Source organism: Clytia hemisphaerica, unplaced genomic scaffold (assembly GCF_902728285.1).
Source record: "Clytia hemisphaerica strain Z4C2 unplaced genomic scaffold, Clytia hemisphaerica genome assembly, whole genome shotgun sequence".
Classification (NCBI taxonomy): domain Eukaryota; kingdom Metazoa; phylum Cnidaria; class Hydrozoa; order Leptothecata; family Clytiidae; genus Clytia; species Clytia hemisphaerica.
The window spans coordinates 635,516-656,761 of NW_027103803.1; the positions used below are offsets into that span (position 1 = coordinate 635,516).

The 21,246-nt window shown below is 34.1% G+C and overlaps 2 protein-coding genes across 3 annotated transcripts in view; both read left to right on the top strand.

The window, feature by feature from the left end:
- The window catches only part of LOC136806345 (ATP-dependent Clp protease proteolytic subunit-like), a 284,569-nt gene extending 269,940 nt beyond the window's left edge, over nt 1–14,629 (top strand). The window contains exons 2-4 of one of the 2 annotated variants that reach the window (XM_067062910.1): nt 11,565–11,934; nt 13,836–13,973; nt 14,309–14,629. In XM_067062910.1, the coding sequence (XP_066919011.1) occupies nt 11,607–11,934; nt 13,836–13,973; nt 14,309–14,550 (708 nt within the window). In that variant the 5' untranslated portion in view covers nt 11,565–11,606 and the 3' untranslated portion in view covers nt 14,551–14,629. Of the gene's footprint in view, nt 1–321; nt 627–1,066; nt 1,112–4,133; nt 6,214–11,564; nt 11,935–13,835; nt 13,974–14,308 lie in introns of those variants that run through there. The other variant, XM_067062908.1, reaches the window with a different exon arrangement.
- Nucleotides 14,630–15,541: 912 nt separating this feature from the next.
- On the top strand, nt 15,542–18,407 carry LOC136806364 (uncharacterized). The gene is made up of 3 exons (XM_067062927.1): nt 15,542–15,787; nt 17,174–17,305; nt 18,186–18,407. Exons 1-3 carry the CDS (start codon nt 15,649–15,651, stop codon nt 18,386–18,388), a joined length of 474 nt encoding a protein of 157 aa, XP_066919028.1. The 5' UTR covers nt 15,542–15,648; the 3' UTR covers nt 18,389–18,407.
- Nucleotides 18,408–21,246: the final 2,839 nt, after the last annotated feature.

Here is a 21,246-nt window from a genome sequence, read left to right on the forward strand (position 1 = left end):
GATTTTTTTAATGACGTATTGTTTTGAGAAGTTCCCCCTCTCAGAGAGGGAACTCGCATCAGCCAACACCATGGTATTCTCTGGCGTCAATCAGTAACGTAAATAAAGCCTGGAATACACAGGGGCGAGGTTGGAGAAACAGTTCTAGAAGTTTGAATTTGAAAGAAAATATGTCTAGTGTAGTAATTTATTTTGTAGATGTTGTTTTTGTATTATCACTCTTGCTATAGTAAAAAAACTTAAGTCTTAGTCCAGGATGCTAAAAGTGACGTAGAATTAACTCTTTAAGTTTAAGTTAAAATTAGCGCTCTTTTTCTTCAGTAAATATTCAAAATTAAAATAAATTAAAGTCAACATGTCAGGACAAGATCAAAGAGATGGCCAAACTCCATACGTCAAAGCAGATAATGGTAGTACTATTCATGGTGGTGTCAATATTACTAATGGACCAGCCACCATCATTGGTGGAAATCAAATCATCAATAACATTCCTGCTGGAGGACAGCCTCCACCATACATTGATACTGAGAATGTGATGGCGAATAGAAGAAATTTGCCACCTGTTCAAGGAGAAAGGAAAGCACCAAATGATCAAAGACCTTTCCAAAGAGAACCATCTCAAAGTGGTATGATCAATATACTTACCCATTCTATTTTATAAGAACAAACTACCGGGTGCGCCACAAAAATGTTTCTCTCTTTAAAACTAATTTTCTCAAAATCTAAGTACTAGTATTTGAAACAAGATTAAGAAATTAAGAATACGCCAATCAACCCTTGCACCACTAGAGGGCTGGGTTTGAGTTACCAGGAAGGAACAACATTAAAATGTTTGAAGACATTGCATTGACATCCTTTTAAAACAAATAATTTCAACGTTGTTTCCTTGTAAATTTATTACCAGACCCCTCAATAGCCGACCGCGTCGGTAAAAGCTAATATTTGTGTATTTCAATTCAATGATTAGGACTATCAATCTTTTTGTAAACTATTAAACTTAATTCCCGTTCATGAAGCCTTCTCAGCATAAGGATTGATAGGTCAATTCGACTATTTTCTTTATTAGATGATCGATCAAATCCACAGACTCAATACGACATTGAAATGAAGGGTATGTGTTTATCTTTAAGTTTTGGTAAATAACAAGAGCCTTATATTAGCCATCCTTTCTAATTAGATCATAAAACGAAACCATACACCACCTCCCATGTGCGGAAATCCTCCTTTTGTGGTTTATGGAGGGTTTTACCAACTGTTTATATAAATATAAGACAAGTTTTGTTTGTAATAGATGTTGCAGAGTGCTCAATGAAACCAGGGCCAAGTAAAATATTAAAAATCTCTTTCATCACAACAGAAAATAAAAATAAAATGCACACTACTCAGAGTTGTGTGCTATTTTTTTGTACACCTGACAAGTGCAGTAGCACGAAACTCTGAGTAGTGTACTTTTTTAGTGATGAAAGGTATCTTTTACTATCGGCGATCCAAAAAATATCTGCAATCTGATTGGTTAAAAAATTTTCTCCATCACGTATCACGAAAATCGCTAAAATTTGTCATCACGCAAAAAATAGCGAAAAAAGCCCAAATCACGCATCACTCCTCAAATTTTTGCCCTATCAAGCATCACGCCAGAATCTTGATCACGCCATCACGGCAAAAAAAATCTCTAATCACGCCACACAAGAAAAACGTCCCAATCACGCCATCACCCAAACCGCTGGGGGGTAGCCTATACTAGACGTCACCCACGTTTTTTTTTACGCAATTAACGTCTATTCCACTTTGCGACTTTTTCGAATGTTTTGAACCCGGGTTTTCGGGATCTAAACATTCGATTTTTTGACGTCACTTTTAATTTTCGAAGCTCCTGCAGGAGCAAAATAATCGAATTTGCGTCAAAGCACTTGAAAGGCTTCTATTTTTCGAAAATCGTCAAAGTGGAACTCACTAACAAACGAGTAGCCTATCTCTATCCCAACACGCGATTTTTTGATCACTCTTTGGTCTATCACTTGTTACCACTTTCGCGTCTACGATGGAGAACTTGACCGAATTTGTCGACGCCGTGTTTTTTTATAAAATTTGACGTCACTAGCGACGAAAAAAGATGGCGACCGAAAACATAAACAAAGAAGGGCGGGTGGAAAGGAAAAGAAAAAACTTGAATGTTAAGACTTATTGCAGAATTTTTTTTAAATATTGTGAGGTGTGTCGCTGTGTTGATTGTACAAAATGTTACAAAAATTAAACACAACAAAAAATGTATTGAGTGTTGTTTATAAAATTTCACTACCTAAAAAGTAAAAAACAGATAAAGTAACAACCCTACTTCATCAATAAAAGCATTGAAAATAAATTGCTCAAATTTTTTGAAATAGAAAATATAAAGCTTACCACCATACATAAAAACGGAGGAATACAAGAATTAAAAAAAAAATTATGCACCTAAAACGACAAAAGATTCCTACCACTTTGTAAAAAAATATGCAAAATTCCCTTGAAAAGAGTAAAAAAAGTATAAAATATATAAATAAGATTTACTTTGATTTCTGGATTTGTACTTTGCATTTATCAAGCTGAAACATGTTTTGATTATTTCGAAACTTTCAAATAATTATTTCTATACTCATAGTGGTCTTCGGTAGAATCCACAAAAGGAAAGAAAAGGTATCTTTTAAAGGTCTCCTATCTCGAGGATTATTCTGTTAAAAATTATAAATAAAATAATCCAGCTGTAGACCATCAGCCACATTTCCTCATGATTTCATCAAAATTATTTGGTGGACCTCTCGAATTGTGCTTGCCACCACACCACGTAACATATATTCTCTTTGTTAACATTTCTCATTATGAAATACACTACCATGCATTCTGTATGTCCACTGTCTGAATAGAAATAGAAATGTCCACGATAGAAACGATCTGACAAGTGATTAAAAACAATGTTACTCAAATCTTTCGAAGTGAAAAAATAGTGCTTTATTTTGGTAACAAAAACAAGGAGCCTAAGTATATACTCCTGTACTTCCAAGTTTGTTCGAAGCAGGGATGATCCATGGAGCAATCTTTAACAAAAATCCAACCACTATCATTCCAGCATACAGATATGTTTGATTAATTTGTGTGTCTCACCACACCACTGTCCATTCTTCGATTCAATTTCTGGATAATTCTAGACAACTAGTGACTAGCCATTCCAAAAACTTCTTGAAGAGTGACTCTTCAAAGTTCAAAGCACAAAATAAATAAAAACACAACATTCTGCAACATTTCGAACTCTCTTGGTACGTTTTAGAATGTTTCTAAAGCCACATATTTTCGAATGTTTTTTGTTCGAAATGTAGCAAAACATCAGTTCCTACTCTTCCCGCCTCTGTTTTTGAGCTTTGTTTACAAAAACACTCCTTCGCGGTGACAAATTTTATTGGTAGAGTTTTTGCTGCAGTCAAAAGCTACGGTCCTTTGGCTTGAAGCCGAGGATTTTTATTCCCCCACGAATCTCTGGGGGAATAAATGTAAAAAGTTACAGACGATACGGTGTCGAGGAAAAAGCCGTGGTCGTCTGGTACAGGCTAACAAACGAGATGAAAAATCCCGGTTTTTAATGAGGTGCTCGTTACTGGGGGGGGGGCTCATATATCTTGTATTTTACATGTACAAAATTGACGAAAAGATGTTGTTGTATTGTAGCGGTAGAAGTAATCTAACGTCACTTTGCAAAAAAGGTGCCCTGCACTTTTTTCCAACATGCATTTTTTGGGTCACCGATAAACCAGTTATCAGACATTTCCCCGTACAATATGAAAATATTTCATTCGTTCCGGATTTTCCGTATATTTACGGAAAAATATTGTACGGAAAAATCTTGGAACTCGTAAAATATTTCTCATATTGTACTCGCACCTGTCCAATAACTATTACATATTTTAAATATAAGACAACAGAGTAATAACTTAGAACGTTTTTAAAGAAATGTTATTTTTATGATAGAGAAATTCTCAAAATTTGTGCTTGTGCGGAGTGGGACAGAGAAAAGGTTGTTCTTTTATTGGTTCAAAAATGCTGTGTAAGCAACTGGTTGGAGAAATACGTTACATAATGTCCTTTAATATTGCTTCGTTTTACAGATCTGGTGAACATGGTTGCACAACGTTACCAAGAACCACCAGATTTCTTGTACAACATGGGAAACAATGGCCGTGTGGTTATCATCAATAATGTGCATTTTGACCATTTCAAAGAAAGAATTGGTTCTGATCAAGATGTTAAATTATTACAAGATTTCTTCCTATACACCATCCGTTGGAATGATAATTTAGAAATATATCGAGACTTAACTGTTGCTAAGATGAAAGATAAACTCACCAATTTGAGTCGGTACGATTTCACACGAAACGGTGCTTTTTTTCTTATTATCTTAAGCCATGGAAATGAGTATGGAATATGTGGACGTGATAGTCGTCAAAAAGATCATCGAAATGTGTTAAAAATTGAGGAAGATGTTCTCCCACTATTCACCAGTACAAAATGTCCTTCTCTTGTTGAAAAACCTAAAGTCTTTATTATGCAAGCGTGCCGTGGAGACGTTGATGATTTGGGTTACTGTATTGAAGATACGGACGCCGACTGTGCTGCACCACCGACGAATTTCAAACGCCATGTTCCAGACACGAGTGAGTTTCTCCTTTGTTATCCATGCAGTCCTGGATACACTTCAGTCAGGAATCAAGCTTTCGGCTCAGTGTTTATTAATTCTCTGGTACAAATTTTCAAAGAGCAATACAAACGAGAAGATATTTTACGAATGTTGCTCCGAGTTAACCATAAGATTGCAAAGGACACTAATTCGTTACGTATTAAACAGATGCCCTGTCATGATAACCGTTTAACTCGGTTGACTTTCTTTGAAGACTTTTTCTTGGAGAAAAAGAAACTTTTGATTGAAAGTGGTGCATTATCATCTTAAAACACCTGCCAATGATCTATTTCAGCTTACTGGTGCACAGTACTGGACCTAGACGAGGTATTGAATTTAGTGTTCTGTTCAGTAAACACGTGTTTAATACCATAAATACTCATGCGTACATTTTTTTGGACCTACCTGGAGGTCCTATAAATTAACCTTTGTCCGTCCGCCCGTCCGTCTGTTACCAGTTATTGTTTTCATTTTAATTTTTATTTAACTTTAATCATCCGGTAGGTCGATTCAGCATCTAGCTTGTTTACAAAAGAAGTTTTTTAAAGTTTTTAAAAGTTTTATCTATATCCCAGCAGGCACACAACGTTGTTTCAACGTCTATCTAACGTTCACTACGTCCATATAACGTTATATTAACGTTTAAACAACGTTGTGTGCCAGCTGGGATCATGATGGATTGGGCGTCACGGATGTTTTTTATTAAATTTTGGCCGAAACTTTTGATTGAAAATGGGTGCATTATCATCTCAAAACACCTTTCAATAACTTAGCCTTGCTTGCATACATACAGTGCCGTAGGAACAATATGGGGTTCTGAATTCAATTTTCTGTTTTGAAAACGAGCGCTTAATGCTATAAAACTGGTTCTGTTCATGTTTTACAAAAGAGATCAATACTTTAAATTTTTATCTTTTTACCATGATGGCTTGGGTGCCACTGGTAACTTCTATTAAATGTCGGCTGATAGGATTGGATCAGCAATGTGCAATTCAATTATTCCCAATCGCGAAGATAAAGTGAACTTTATACGGTCTCGGCTATATTTTTAACAAAAGTTGACATCAATTTGGCCTTAAAGTCAATTAAATTCCATTTTTGATGTGAATTTAATGATTCTTTTAAGCAATAATTTGAACTGCCTTTCTTTTCACTATCCTCTGTTTTTCTCACTTTGAAGGCAAGACGAAGGCAAGACAGATAGCCAACCGTCTAAAATATGTTCGATGCTCTGCCACCTATACGTACTGTGTACTTGAAGGGAAGATAAGACAAAAATATTAAGAGAAATACAATCATATTCTAGGTCCGAAATACGCCTATTATTATCATATAAATTTTATTCAAAGCTATAGATTTAAATCCGTCGATTTTAGTAAATTTTTAACTATTAAATAATTTGTTTTTGTTTTGTTACTTACAAATTTGTTTATCAAAATTTTGTAATTTTTGTAAAATTTATTAACTCTTTCTTATCCTAAAGTAGGTCTGTATGAGACATGCATTCTTATTTTTTCCCTATTGCTATGCCATAATTTTTTTGCCAATATAAGACCTATCTATGCATTCTCTTCACGTGCGCCCTTGGTTACATATTGCTAAGGAATGCATGCTTGTTGCTATGTGTGCAGATAGAGTGCGATGATTTTTATCTTATGAGAACAAATAATTAAAATAAAGAGCTCGTCGAAAAGTTGAAAATATTCTCACTTTATAGTAAATGCTATAAAATATATGTTAGTTTGAAGCTATGGAGAAAAAAAAGATGGTAAAATTTAAGGTGTAAAATTTTTATACTACTTAGTTTTAGTATCACAACTAGTTTTAATATGCGGAGATAATTTCATACAATTTTGGGTTTGTTTTGTATTTTTAGTAGAATATAATGCCCCTTGTAAGTTTAGAGAAGCAAGGCTGGACTCTTTGTAAAATCATCTTTTAAATTCCATCTAATATACATTTACATTTCATTGTAAAATTTTTATTATTCAATGACTTAATACTCCTAAAAGTGCAGCATTTTAATGAATCATAATCCCAAGGCACGGCATAAAGGACAATCCATTGGCTATTTCCATTTTTCTGTGATTAGGCGAGACCGCAATTTAATTTGTTGTTTTACGGGCCAAGCTACCCAAAGAAGAGGGTCGGTTGGTCAGTAGAATTTCACCTATAAAATCTCCTAAAAAGACAACTACTTTATCTTGACAAAAAATGCGAAGAAAATCTGTGTTTTTCGGGAGTTTCCGTCATGAATATAAAAAATTGAAACCTCTGAATTTATTCTTTTTAACGAGAAAGGAGGCGAGTGTGTTCATTTTGAATTATACAAGCTACACAATCTTTCAGCTGTCAAACCTCTTGAAACATGTTCAAAGTGCATTTCAATTTTTCCTCAATAAAACATTGTCGCAGTTGGTCTTATTTTTTAAGAATTCTTTATAAGAATAACTCGCTTGTTCCTTTTAGAATAATAATTTTCTACTTAGAGAACCAGGAAGGAAACAGCAAGAAATCAGTGACCCGGTCAGATCTGCCCCGGTGGATATCCGGTGAAAAATATTGCCAGTAATAGCCTAACTTTAAGCCCCAGAGATAATGAGGCTAGTAAGAAACTAAATGTTGATCCTCCTGAATGAGTTCAATAAAAATTTCAAACACAGAAGCGACTTCATTTTATTTTCATAAAATCAAAATTTATTTAAGACGTTTCGGTGTCATCCGACCACCATCATCAGTTTAAAAACATTGAAATGAAAATGTTTTTTTTGATTTCCTTTTTACCAATACCTATAAGTTGGATATTTTAAGCTGATATGAAAATGATTAAAATTTCAAGAATTCGAATATTTTTCCACTATTTGATATTATTTTTTAAACTTGTCACTTCAAAAATCAGAATTTATAAAAGTGTTCTATAAAGCTATAGTATAACTAAATTTTTGATGTTCTTATAAATAAAAAAGGTTATTCGTGTTATAAAATAGAAAAGGGCATTTACAATCGAAAATTCTTGGCATGTTCTATACTGTTGTTATACAAACACTCCCAGCATAACATAATAAATGGAAAAAAATGGAAACAGTGTTTTAAAATTTATGAGCTCTCTCTCTCTACCCTCTTTCTTCTATGTACCTCTAAAGTTTTTCCTTATTTTCATTTTTCGTTGTTCTTCCTTGTTCTGAAAAAATTATTGTGAATTTATTTTTTGTTTCGTTATTGTATGTTTTTCTCGATTTTTTTCGCAATTTATTAACAAATTTTGGTGTTTTTGGTACTTCAAAATAGGTCAAGAAAAAGATATAGATTATAATACAAAATTGTTGATGTTGATTTTTTGCTAAATATCGTTCCCAAGAGCCATTTGCACCACTTTTTTGATTTTACTAATGGATGTGCTACAACTGTGAGCGCTACCGTATAACAATCCAAAAGTTCCCTTAATAATCAAAACCACTAAATTCGGATAGTGTTGCAGTATAGCCTTTTCTACGATATTGACGCTTTTTTATTGGAATTTTCGGATTGTTATAAGTAAGTACGATATCAAGAGATTCATGAAAAGGTGAACAAAGGGGTTGGGTCCGAGTCACAGACTCAGTGTTGTAAAGGACAGTAAAGATGATTTGTTCCTAAGTATAATTTCAAAAAACTTATTTTATTGTCGGTTTTAATCATGGAAATTTAAAGTCTATTTGCTTTTAGTATGAAAACTTTCTTCTATCACGCGGAAACCCAAGGGAATTACACTCTTAATTGCACTAGCTTCCACAAGATAGGCTGCGTTTAGACCAACTGACATTTGTAAGCTGGCATTTGCTCATGAAGGATTCGATTTTAATAGCTTTTCCATTGTATTTTCTGGCATGGCATTTAAGGAATCGTCTTTTTAGAGAAATTACTAAAAAGGTGATTCCCTCAAGTTCAACTTTGACAGATCAAACAATGAAAAGCATGAAATTTCTCAAAAACTGCAGTCATTAAGACTGAAACTTTTTGCCGTAGGGATAGGCTATGGCAAATCTTGCAAATTTTACAATCTATAGAAATAACTGAATAAAAAACGTGCAAATACTTTAAAAAATCAAAAATGTCTTTTTTTCTCTTTGTTTTGGTTACTTTGTTTGATTTGAAATGCCAGAAAAGGGGATTCCTTTGCTCAAAATGGCATTTCAAATGCCAACGAAATGCCAACACGCTGGCATCATTAGGCATTTGACAAACCGAACAATTGCGCAGAACAATAGAATTCAAAAGAATACTGCAAGCAATTACAAATGCCAGGCTGGTCTAAACGCAGCCATAGACCTTTTTCATAAATTACGTCACGAACATCACTTGCCTCGTTTTGAAATTATTGCAATGGTGATTAACTCCAGCGGGTTTTATTGAAACTACTTTCTGTTCATGAAAAAATCATTTAATGTCTCAAGGGACATAATAACTATATAGAAACTTTTTGAATACGAGGCAAGTAATGTTCGTGATGTAATTTATGAAAAGGTCTATTGGCAGCAAAAAAAGATTTTAAAGTTTACGGTGAATTTAGCTTCTTATGATTCATATAAGATGAAAGATTAACATAAAAAATCTTGTAATGAAACAGAAATATTTTTCTCGAAATATAGAACAGATAGTTTTTCATTTTTTTTTTTGTACTTTAAAGCTGGGAATTATACCGTAGATTATAATGTTTAATCTTTCAAAAAATCCATTACTTAAAATGAAAAACAGTCCATCTTTTCGCTAGTGTTGATTGTTTTTGTATCTACTGATAGAGAAGAGTGGAATGAAAAAAAAAGGAATATCCGTATTAAATCTCAATTGTAAAAATTTGAATGCCGTAGCTGTGATTCTAAAGGGTAGGTTTTTCAGGCCTACCAAAGACCTAAATTTCACCGGGTATAAGTATTTTTCTTTCAAACTTCAGTGGAAGAATTTCACGCGCGCACAGTTAAGTTAATATTTTTTTGAGATCAAACTATAAAGCACATAAGGCTTCGATGACCAAAGTATTAAGAACAAGCTAAAAACATTTTAAGGCTTTGATGCGCGGGCTCTAAAACACATGATTTCTTAGGAACATTTACAAAAATAACAACATTATAAGGACATTTTTAGGCTTAAAACTAAAAAAGTTAAGAACATTCCATGTTCTTATAAAAAAATGTGTAGATGGTCGTTTTTCAATCGAGTTCATCGACTTCGATTTCGAATAAGTTTCTATTGTTGTTCTTTTTACAGTTTAGGTTTTCATAATCAGGATAAAACTTTCTTTCCAACGATGTATAATAATAATCCTATTCAGCTCTCGGGTTAAGAAAAAACGGTATTTTCGGATTCTGCTCCCACCCAGACATCATTACTTCCATTTTTCAACTGCTTTAAAAGATCATGTTATGTATTTTGTCAGAATGAAAAGTCTCTATAAAAGCATGGTTAGAATTGTTACATTCACTGATTCAGCATTAACTCTAATTTTTAATACATACTGCTATATACACATTGTTTTTATAAGAACATCCATAATTTTCAAAGCATTAGGATGTTCCTAATATGTTCTTATTTTAACCTTTCTGTGAGCATTTTATTATGTTCTTACATGGCTTGTTCTTATGAAAAAACGTGTATTGTATAATACTATCTACACCATACTATATCGTTATTTGAAACATCTACCTTTTCAACGCAGTGTAAATATAGTTTACCAATTTTTCTTTGTCATCTTAATGTGTGCGGGTGTTTAATGATTGATGCTATTAATTTTAAATAGCGATTTCTGGTCATAAGATAAAAGAAGTTAATTAATGTAGCATTTCTATGCTATATGATATGTTTTATCATCAAAGTTTTTTATACGAGAAAAAGCAATTTTATTGAGGAGAAATAGAGTGGAGAAAAAATGCCAAACTTTGACGATGCTTGAAAGGGTTGAATCAAGTTACTTATAATATGGGTGATGCAGATTATACATGGGTTAACGGGTTAAAAATCCTGTGGGGATATTTTGAAAACTTTACCGATCTTTATTATCTAAGGCTAGTCCAGTTTAGTACAGGGTTTCCCGAAAAGTATCGCGAGTAGTGTCACTTTTATAGAAAGAAAGTTTTTGTGTGTGTTTCACCTAAATTTTCAATGTCTATCAAAGTTTCTCTTTCAGAATCATGTTCGAACTCGATACTTTTTTTCGGGACGCCTTGTATAGTGTACCAATCAAATGTAATATACATTTCTTTTATAAGAGCATCCTTCGGACTTTGAAAACTTTTTTTCTTTGAGTTTTAACCCTTAGGAGGCGAAAGACGTATATATACGCTTTGAAAAGGTCATTTTACCGATCCACAGTCTTTTGGTCATAACTCCTAACCACTTGAGATTCAGAGAAAAACACGATTTTTTGTAGTTGAGGGAAAGAGCTTTCCAACGATACCAAATTTGATACCGGAATCGTTTGTCCTGGTCGAGAAATTGCCTTTGAAAGAATAAATAGACCTTTTTTCAAAGAGGACGTCCTGTTGAATAGCCATAAAAACAATGATAGAGCCATGCATAATTACTGTATCATGCATATTGTAATAATTATGCATGGTTTTATCATTGTTTTTCTGCTGGACTACATAATTATTCAACAGGGTGGCCTCTTTAAAAAAAGGTCTATTTCCAGAAAAAAATGATGAACTTTTTGGCCTTTTTCAAAAAAGTTAGCGGCTTTGAAAGGTTAAGCCAAAAAATGTTCTTAAAATGTTCTTCCTTTCAAATATTTTGTGAGTATTTCAGTTTATTTTTCTTACAAGTCGGGTTTTTTAGAGACTGCAAGCCTTAAAAATACTTAAAATATCTAAAACTTCCTTTACTTTTACAGATATCTTAAATTTGAAATTCGAATCAAAAGGTTTTTGTAGAGATGGAACAAGAAGCTAAAAACCCAGAATCAAAATGGCTTTTTCCCAAAGAAAACCCCCTGGTATATTCAAAACAAGCAGAAACTATTGATATCCATGATAAAAGCACATTATGTTATTGTGATAAAATGCAAGGACAATCAGAACATAAAACGAACTTCAAAGATGATCATCTTGTAACGCCTTCACCAGCTTTCGACTTTATTTTGATGGTTATGAGTGTGTCGGCTTCAATACTGATGTTGCTAGCTTGTTATGTAATGAGAGGAACGATGATGTATTCTGATGATGAATTTGAACAGAAGAATTTGGTGTATGAGATTCAACCAAGTGAGTGATTTTTTTGCGAAAGGATCCCAGCTGGCACACAACGTTGTTTCAACGTTAAATGGACGTTAAATGGACGTTGTGAACACTAGATAAACGTTGAAACAATGTTTTGCGTCGGCTGAATGTTTTTTCACGGTGGGAATAGGCGGAAACTACCCTTTCTTTCGAACGATGGGATTTGATGAAATTAGGTCTACTTCCAGTGATGGAACCCTGGGTTTATCCGGAAAATAGGAGCTTAGCAAAAAACAGTCGAATTTTCGGAATAATCAATATCTATGTCGCTGATAGTCGAAATGTGAAAAGAGCTGAAGACTTTCTATGGTGTGTCAAAATAGTGGAAAACTCCTTCAGTGTAGTGATAAACTGAAATTCAAGGAATATTTCAAAGCCATGGTACGTTACAATGCAAGTTTTCGACTTTTAGCTATAGCAGAATAAATCATGTTTGGTGTTCGTTGGAATGCTCTTTTCAGTTTCTTTCACTTTTCTGAATTGAAATTATTGGCAGCCGAAATAATTGTTGCCTGTAGCGTAGCTAATAGGAGCGCAAAATTTGTGTATGAGAGCAGACACTGTAATTGCCACTGTTCATGAATGTAGGAAATTTTGCCGGGCAGTATTGACAGAGTTAATTAAAATCTGGATTAAAGTCTGTTCACAATAAGTGAAATACTAGTAAGTTAATAAGCGATTGACCCCAAAAAATAGCAGAAAACAGCAGAAAACAGGGTTTTTAGACGTCAATCAGCTTATAAATTTGTTTGATATCTTTTGACTGAATTATCATTTTTTAGAAATTTTTTTACAGTGATGACCTCCTAAGATCAAAGAATTTCTCCAGTGAAAATGAAAGTTATTGCACTTTTCTACAAGATTTTCATTTTTTTCTTCTTCATTTCATCTTCGTTTTTAGAATGTTTTTAAAGACTTTTTGATTTTAAATTGTTCCACTCACAAATATCTCTCCAACGATACCAAATTTATGAAGATCAAAGCACTCCTTCAAAACTTATAGGTAAAAGAAAAAAGAGTGCACACTTATCGTGAATAGACTTTAGATAGATTGTTTCGTGTTTGAAGATACACAGAAACCTAACCAAAAATAATCGGGTCTAGATTCATACAAAATTTTTACCGTTCTCATGGCTAATAGACTTCGCTCAAAAATCAAACGTACCAAAATCGCAAATATACCCCTCCCAGCTGGCACAAAACATTGTTTCAACGTTCATATAACGCTATCTGGACGTTATGAACATTAGATAAACGTTAATTCAACGATGTGTGCCAACTGGGCTGTGTCCGCTGGGAGCCCAGCCCCGTTTCATCTCCATTCGAAATTCAATGTTTAAAAATTGCACTTCAAAACCATTGCCACTGAACTTTTTAAACTTGGAAAAAAGGAATTTCTATTCCCATTGGGATTTCATAGGAATTTTTATCCCCACTTAGAAAAAAAATTTCACCGGGGCTTTGAGTGTGAGACAGGGGTGTAAAAATAGTTGGATAGTGATGTGGTGTACATCCACTATGAAAAATTTTAAAACCAAACTGACATTGAATTTGGGAGGGTTTTGTTGAACAGTCAGCTTGGTTCGTATTTTACTATATACGTTCTTTTATAAAAGAACGTATATAGTAAAATACGAACCAAAAATTGTGGATGTTCTTATAAATAAGAACATCCACAATTTTTGAAACCTTCAGATGTTCTTAACTTTTTGAGATTTAAGCCTAAAAATGTTTAACTTGATAACATGTTATTATATAGTTTGTTCTTATAAAAAACATGTATTCGGTATTTAGCATTTTGGGATTGTTTTCATTTAATTGTTGAGCGAACTCTTGAATTGTTATGAAATTTCTTCAGAGAGATGTTTTCTTTGAATTCTTTATAGGTGACATTCCAGTTGGCACACGTCAAACATTCTTCGTTGCTTTCTGCTTTTCGATCATTGGAAACTTTTTTACGATATATGGAAATGAAAATGAGAAGAAATGCAGAGCATTGAAATCAGCATTCTCTATTTGTAGTGGTAAGTGTATACAGAGTATCCTTAAAAACACCCCTGTGTCACAAATCCGCTGGAACCCCAGCCCCACTGGAAAATTAAGCAAAGATTTCGTCCCCGGTTGGAAAATACCCTTGAATTTTAGCCCCACTAGGAAATCGACTTTGATTTCATCCCCACTCGAAATTCCATGTTTAAAAGTTGCACATACTCCAAAACCAACCCCACTGGGTTTTTTTCACCTATCCTCCCTTTGGGAAATCTATTGGGACTTTGAGACAGGGATGTCCAATCATTATTGATTGACCATGAGTGGAGAAAAAATCCTGCGTTAACCTTTGTTTTCTTTTTTATTTCAGGAGTAATTGCTTTGTTGGGCATATACAGTGTCATGAAATTATATCACGAAAACATATTATTCATCCCGAATTCGAAGGCGCTTTCTCTAGCATGGCTTTCATGTATGATGAACTTATGTTCTGGCTTGGTTGAATTCATGAACATTTATTTTGGCGGAGAAACTATTGATGAGAAGTCATCAGTTGTTGAAAGTGGAATGAATAAAACTTCAAAGCTAGATTTAAACGATTTTCTAGACTAGTTACTTATTCTATTACAAATCTTTGTACATACGAATTTTTATTTATTGAGTTTGAAATATATTAGAACATCGCTGTTTTACGTCACTTGAACTTTTACAAGATCGGGATTATTTCGGCGGCTAGTTTCGTTTGTATCTCTAAAATTAGTGTCCATATGGAGATTATATTATGCATATGAAAGTCACCTCATAACAAATCAAAAGTAGAAGAAAGCAGTTTTTGATACATCTACCAAGTTCCGGTAGCACTTTCGTTTTCGAGAGATCCCTCTATATCTATCTCATCTCGGATGGGATCTCTCTAAATCGGAATCAATTCCGGATTTTAAAGTGCTAGGAACTTGAAATTTTAAGTGAGCGTGCAGATTCATTCTCTTTACAATTTCATTTAAATTTATTTGAGATTGATGATTCAAAAAGATTGACATAATATTGGAAAAACAAAATGCGAATCGATTTTAATTGGATTAAATATTAGTCGGCAATCTTAATCGATTTCGCGATTTTGTGAAAATGGCAAAATTTTGCGAAAGCGTGAAATTAAATTGCGCGAAAATTTATCCGATGAGTGAAATTTCGAATATCCTAACAAATTATATTTCATTCATAATGTATTAAAATTTTGAATCGCACCCATTGATGCAAAATAATATACGTCTATGTGCAATAGTGTTAATACTTTGTATCGGAAAATTCTGCATTATGCAAAACTTGATTCTGTAGAGAATAGCATTATTTTGATTTTATTGATGGGACTTTAAGTAGAAGTCACATTCAAAATTTTCTGTGTAGGAGGAAAGAATTGTACATTATTAGAATCACAAAAATAAATTAAAAAACTTCGAGCGAAATATCAAGCAATAATTTTCGAAGATTTTTAAAGATTCTTCTACTTGAAACTGGTGGAGCAGAAACTATTTTAACTGAAGTTTCTGGATTCGCTTATGAAGCAATCGTTTCAGGATCCAGTTGGAATTATAGAGCAGAAAAGCACGATAATATGATATTCTGATCAACTATCGAGTTTGGTGCGAAAGACAAGATGCCAACTGGATTCTCACTCATCATTTAAATTTTCCAAAACCAAAACTATTAAGAATGGAATGGAAATTGTTATATGGCATCATTGCTGTATGTGTCTTGCCTATGATGGGTGCACTGTGGAAAGTCGATCGAGAAATTAAAGAAAATCTCAAGCATTTCACCATCAATGAACATTCTGTTCTGCTCAACCAAGGTAAGCATGGTTGTTAAACACTTCATCACATACAGTATGTGGCCCCCAAAACGTCGATCGAGACTAAAATTTCTCTCAAATCTAGAGGAAAAGTGGTTTTAAATTTTTTTTTTGCTGCATGCAAAACTTTAACATCTCTACTTCATTTCCCAAAAGTTCTTTTTCAAAATTTTCAATTTCAACAATTTTTTTCAATCGCTTAAAGATAGATAGCTTTTTTCTAATGGCCATTCTGTTCTGCTCAACCAAGGTGAGTGTGGTTATTAAAGGGATATTCAGACGGTTTGAGATATTTGGATTACAAAAGCCTTCTGTGGTCCTTAGTAAAGCCTCAAAGTATTTTTGTGTAATAATGTTCCAAAATCGAGATATAAAAATTTGAAACTTTTGAAAATGGGTTCTTATTAGTACACGGTTCTTAGGTTGAAATTCTATAATTTTCATTCTAAAAAGCCAAAAAATTGTAACTTGAATATCTCGACTTTGGATAGTAGTTAGGCAAAAATATTTTGAGATTTTGCTCAGGAGAATAGACGGATCCCTCACCATGCCAAATATTACAAACCATCTGATTACCCCTTTTAACACTATTTTATCATAACATCAAGACTAAACATCGTGACCTAAACATGACACGCTAGAAAAGTCGTCGATGCTTTCACCAACCGGCAATTCAACTGACCCTGAGCTTATTCAAAAGTTAAATTTGAAGGGTCGATTGACATTTTCTCGGTTAAATTCCCACTGATAATAATAAATTATAGTTTGTTAAATAGTTAAAGAAAATTGATCTTCATTTTCGATTTTTTTCGAAGAAACCTATTCGTCCATTCAATGTTCTCTTTCTAACGCAGATTTACTTTTAATTCATCTTTTTTGTCACAAAAGTTTCAAATTGTACAGATTGCCTTTTTTGTAACAGACTTTAATTAATATGTAATAAAGGCAACAATTTCACAAAAATTACGAAAAAATGATTCAAAAAACATTTTTCTTTCAAGTGGACCGGAAAAATGGGGAATGGAAATTGTTTGTAGCCGGGTCCTTTATGGTTCCTCCCCATCCATGATTCTAGACACCCCTGTGTCACAGCCCCTGGTGAAACTTTTCCCCACAGTGGTGATGATAAAATTTTCAAATGAAGACCCAATGGGAATAAAAAAGTCAAAAAATCCGGTGGGATGGTTTTGGAGTACAATTTTCTACATTGAGTTTTAAATAGGGATTGAATCAAAGTCGATTCCCCAGTGAGGATATTATAGGGTATTCTTCCCACCGGGGATGAGATTTTTGGCTGAATTTTCCAGCGGGGCTGGGATCCCAGAGGGTCTGTGATACAGGGGTAATTATAGGGTTGATAATCCATCTACATGGTCTATTTTTCAGTGTTGGGATTGACTTGGAGATTGTATTTCATTTCTTTGGTGATATCATTGATGGGGTTTGGTTACCATATTTTCACACTGAAGAAATTCAAAACAGTGAGGTTATTGACACACGTACTTCACATTCTCAGTGGTAAGGATTTCTTACAGGTATTCTTCTCTATGAATGATGTTTCGGATGTTCTTAACTTTTTGAGATTTATGCTTAAAAATGTTCTTAACATGTTCTATTTTGACCTTTTTGTGAATATTTTTGACCATTTTCCTAAGAAATAGGGTGTTTTGAGTCTACAAAGCTTTAAAATGTTTTTAACTTGTTCTTAACATTTTGGATAGCAAAGCCTTATGTTCTTATATAGTTTATTCTTATATAAAAAAACGTGTATGGAAAGAAGGTGCGCGTCTACGCTGACAAATCAGAGTAACCAGTATAATTTCTCCGTGAAGCAATTTGGATTTAACACAGGTTAAATCACAGTTTAACTTTTATTTGATAAGTGCCACATACAGTACTCGAATGGCTGGGTGGCCGCCCTCCGCCAACTGAGTCTACTTTGCTAATAGCCACGTGACGTCATGTTCTTAATGGCCGTCGCATCTCCCTGTTCAAGTCGACGCTCTAACTGAAAGCTGACAGGATGAAATATTTTTACCTCCCTCCCTCCCTGCAGTTATGCTTGTAGGCGATCCTCACTTATTTATACTAATATTGTATTTATCGGGACAAATTTTCCCCAAAACTTACTATTCGAGGATTAGCCATAAATTTATGCCAAACTTATATCTACCGACTCACACTTACTTCTCAGCCGTCCGACTACTTGATTGGTTCTACCCCTAATCTAGGCCATAGACAATGGAAAGTTAAAGCAAGAAATTAGCGAAGCCTTCAGATTTCCGCTGCTTTAGGAATAACAAATTGTAAGATTTAATCTGCCATCCATATCTATCCTGTTTAAGCACGAATCATCAGGAATTAACACTGCATTTCCATCAACATTTGTTTTTTTTAGGTTTCACTTCTATGTATGGCAGCTATCAAATCCTACATTTATTCAAGATAGACAAGAGCTATATTCCTGACTCTCGTACTCTTTCACTAGCCTATATATCGTCGATTATTAGCCTCTTGATTGGAGGCTATGGAGTATGTCAATCGAGGGAAGAAAGGAAAATTGATATCGAGACAGCAGATATTGTAAATAGGAACAACTGAAGAAAATTATATTTGCAGAAGTGACAAAAATCTATTTCACTTTTTGAATTTTTCGAGAGCTTCAACAAAATTTTCACCAAATGGATTTTAAATTCTAACTTAAAAGTGATACCAGAGGATAGACAAAAATGGAATGCCTTTAGATTTACAGTTTTTGTATTGACGTTGACATATCAAAAGGTCCAATCTCAAAATTATTGCCTGAGAAAAAAAAGAATTTTTCTGTTTGTCTGAGCATAAATTTTGAGATTCACCCTGTTTCATATGGGACGCTCTTCACTATGCAAAAAGGGTCAATCTTATATTTAAGGCTAGCTAGACAGAAAAACTCTTAGCTTTCTCAGACACAAAATTTGTGATTGGCCCTTTTGATTTGTCAACGGCGATACAATCAGTGCCGAAGTATATTAGCAAATTTGGGTATTTGGGTATTTTAACGTTTTTCAGAATTTAAAGCTCGGGTGAGAATTGCAATTTCAGTACTTCCACTTTCTTTCATTGAATATTTCGATTTGAGAGGGGTTTTAAGTGGCTTCCAGGCTATTTCCTTGCGCCAAATATTTCGGCGCCGATTGTAGACAAGCGTTGAAACCACGATGTGTGCCAGCTGGGTCTGAATTATGGAAAAATACAAATGAAGCAGTGTAGAAATTGCCTATATTATCGTAGTGTGAAATAGTCTGACCAGCTCCAATAACAGTTGTCAAACTAAAAACTCTCCTTCCACTCTATATCCATTTTAACATACGACCATCAGTATTGGTGAACATCCCTTTGTAGAGTTCTCATTGATCCAGAAAGAAGCGCACAGGGAATTATAAATTAAGTTAAATTCTTAGACCTTAAAAAATCCAATTCTCGAAATTTGAAGTTTCAACTTTTTCACTTTTGCAGTTTCGGGTGAACCCAAACCACTCAACGTCGCATCGGGTCACTAGACACTAGATTCTGATGTGTAGATTCCCTAGTGCCTTTGATGTTCACGCCATTGAGTTTAAAGCCCGAAGAGCTAGAGTAGTGAAGCAACTTATTTCCCATCCAGAACACGCATAAAACGTGCGGCAATCATGACGAAGGATTCTAGCTGGCGGATTCTTTTGTTTTTGAGGACTGCATTTTTTGAAATCTAGTGATAGATTTTACTTTAAATCCGGCGTTTGTGTAAAAACCACGCGCGGGCGTTCTGGATGGGAACTAAGTGGCTTCATTTCCCATCCAGGAGTCTCGAGTCTAGCCCTTTGGGCTTGGAAGCCAATGGTTTATGCCACCTGTCTTGTCTTTTGTACAGAGCCCCTGGTATACGCCCCTGGTATACGCCCTCTGTTTCAAAGCTATACCGTTACTGGTTAAACGCCCTTTGATTTAAGGCTGCACTACTCTACTCTAAGAGTGACCCCAAGTCAAGTTAAGTTCCAATCACTAGTCATTAATCATTAGTCCTCGTTCGAGTTTTCAATATAACCTTTTACATTTGAGATGAAACTTTTAGATGATATTTCCAACCGGATAATCCTCTGTCAATTAATTTTATTTCCTTTACTTTTTCGTAAATGGTGGACCCTGCAAGGAAATGTAAGCAATGACTCGCCCCCCCCCCCAAAGAGGCCCTAAGAGCTAATAAGTAAACCCCCTTCTCGTAAACCAGGTTGGATTTTTTCTGCTGGTTGGGGTAAGTAAAAGGTCAATATTGATATTTTCGTGTTTTTTATGGCTGGGGAATTTGAACTCTATTGTTTTCAAGCCAGAAAATTCAGTGGGGATATAAAAAATACCGGGTGCGCCACAAAAAAGTTTCTCTCTTTGAAACTGACTTTCTCCAAATCTAAAAATTTTAAAAGAATCATTCCTATTCCATTAAAAAGAAAAAAGATAAACTTAAATTTTGATAGGTCATTTATTAAATTCGGTTCATTAGATCGAAAGTTATGCTCAATTGAATAAAAAAGTTACTTTCAGAAAGTGCCCGAAAACGTTTAAAATCGACCTATTCATTTATTTTAAATTGGGCAATCATAAGAGGCCTTTACGGATTAAGAGCATTTTTCAGGAATTAAACAGATAAATTTGAAAACTGATGGTTCGAATGAGTTTAAATCTTCATCAAAAGCATTTTGAATTTACTTTTACCGAAATTTCCTCAGATCTAGACTGGATAGTCTATGAAGCCTGGAACACCTCGAAACCCATGTTGGTGTATTTTTATGAATCTACCAGATTTCTTGGCTTTTTCGACGATTTCTTGCTTCATTGAAACTCAACCCTAAATATAACAAAAGTCATTTAGACAGCTAATTCATTTTTAATGACTGAAACGAAAATACTGATGCCTCTGTAATTATGCTTCTGTTTAATTTGATAGGTCGATTTTTAACGTTTTTGGGCCTTTTCTGAAAGTAACTTTTTTATTCAATTGAGCATAACTTTCGATCTAATGAACCGAATTTAATAAATGACCCATCAAAATTTAAGTTTATCTTTCTTCTTTCCAATGAAATAGGAATGGTTCTTTTAAAATTTTCAGATTTCGAGAAAATTAGTTTTAAAGAGAGAAACTTTTTTGTGGCGCACCCGGTAGCACAATATTTTTCAGTGAGGATTGGTTTATATGATTATTTTCAGCGGTACAAAAATCTGAATATAAATCTCTACTGGGGACGATATTTTGGCTATTTTTTTCAGTGGGAAGAGGTTTCAGTGGGTCTATGAGAAGGGGGTGTATAAATATTATCATAAAATAATATTATTAATTTCAAAGTACATCCATGGGTTGTACAAGTATGAGCATATGATCACACAATTTTTTGTATAATCATTGACACCAACGTCAAAAATAAATTAACTTTCATTCACTATCCAGC

What these genes read in the sequence shown, in the direction of transcription:
- LOC136806364 (XM_067062927.1), top strand. Translation starts at nt 15,649, where the DNA reads ATGGAATGGAAATTGTTATATGGCATCATTGCTGTATGTGTCTTGCCT. An exon ending in TTCTGTTCTGCTCAACCAAG is followed by an intron (nt 15,788 to 17,173) that starts GTAAGCATGGTT and finishes TCTATTTTTCAG; the next exon opens with TGTTGGGATTGACTTGGAGA. An exon ending in CGTACTTCACATTCTCAGTG is followed by an intron (nt 17,306 to 18,185) that starts GTAAGGATTTCT and finishes TGTTTTTTTTAG; the next exon opens with GTTTCACTTCTATGTATGGC.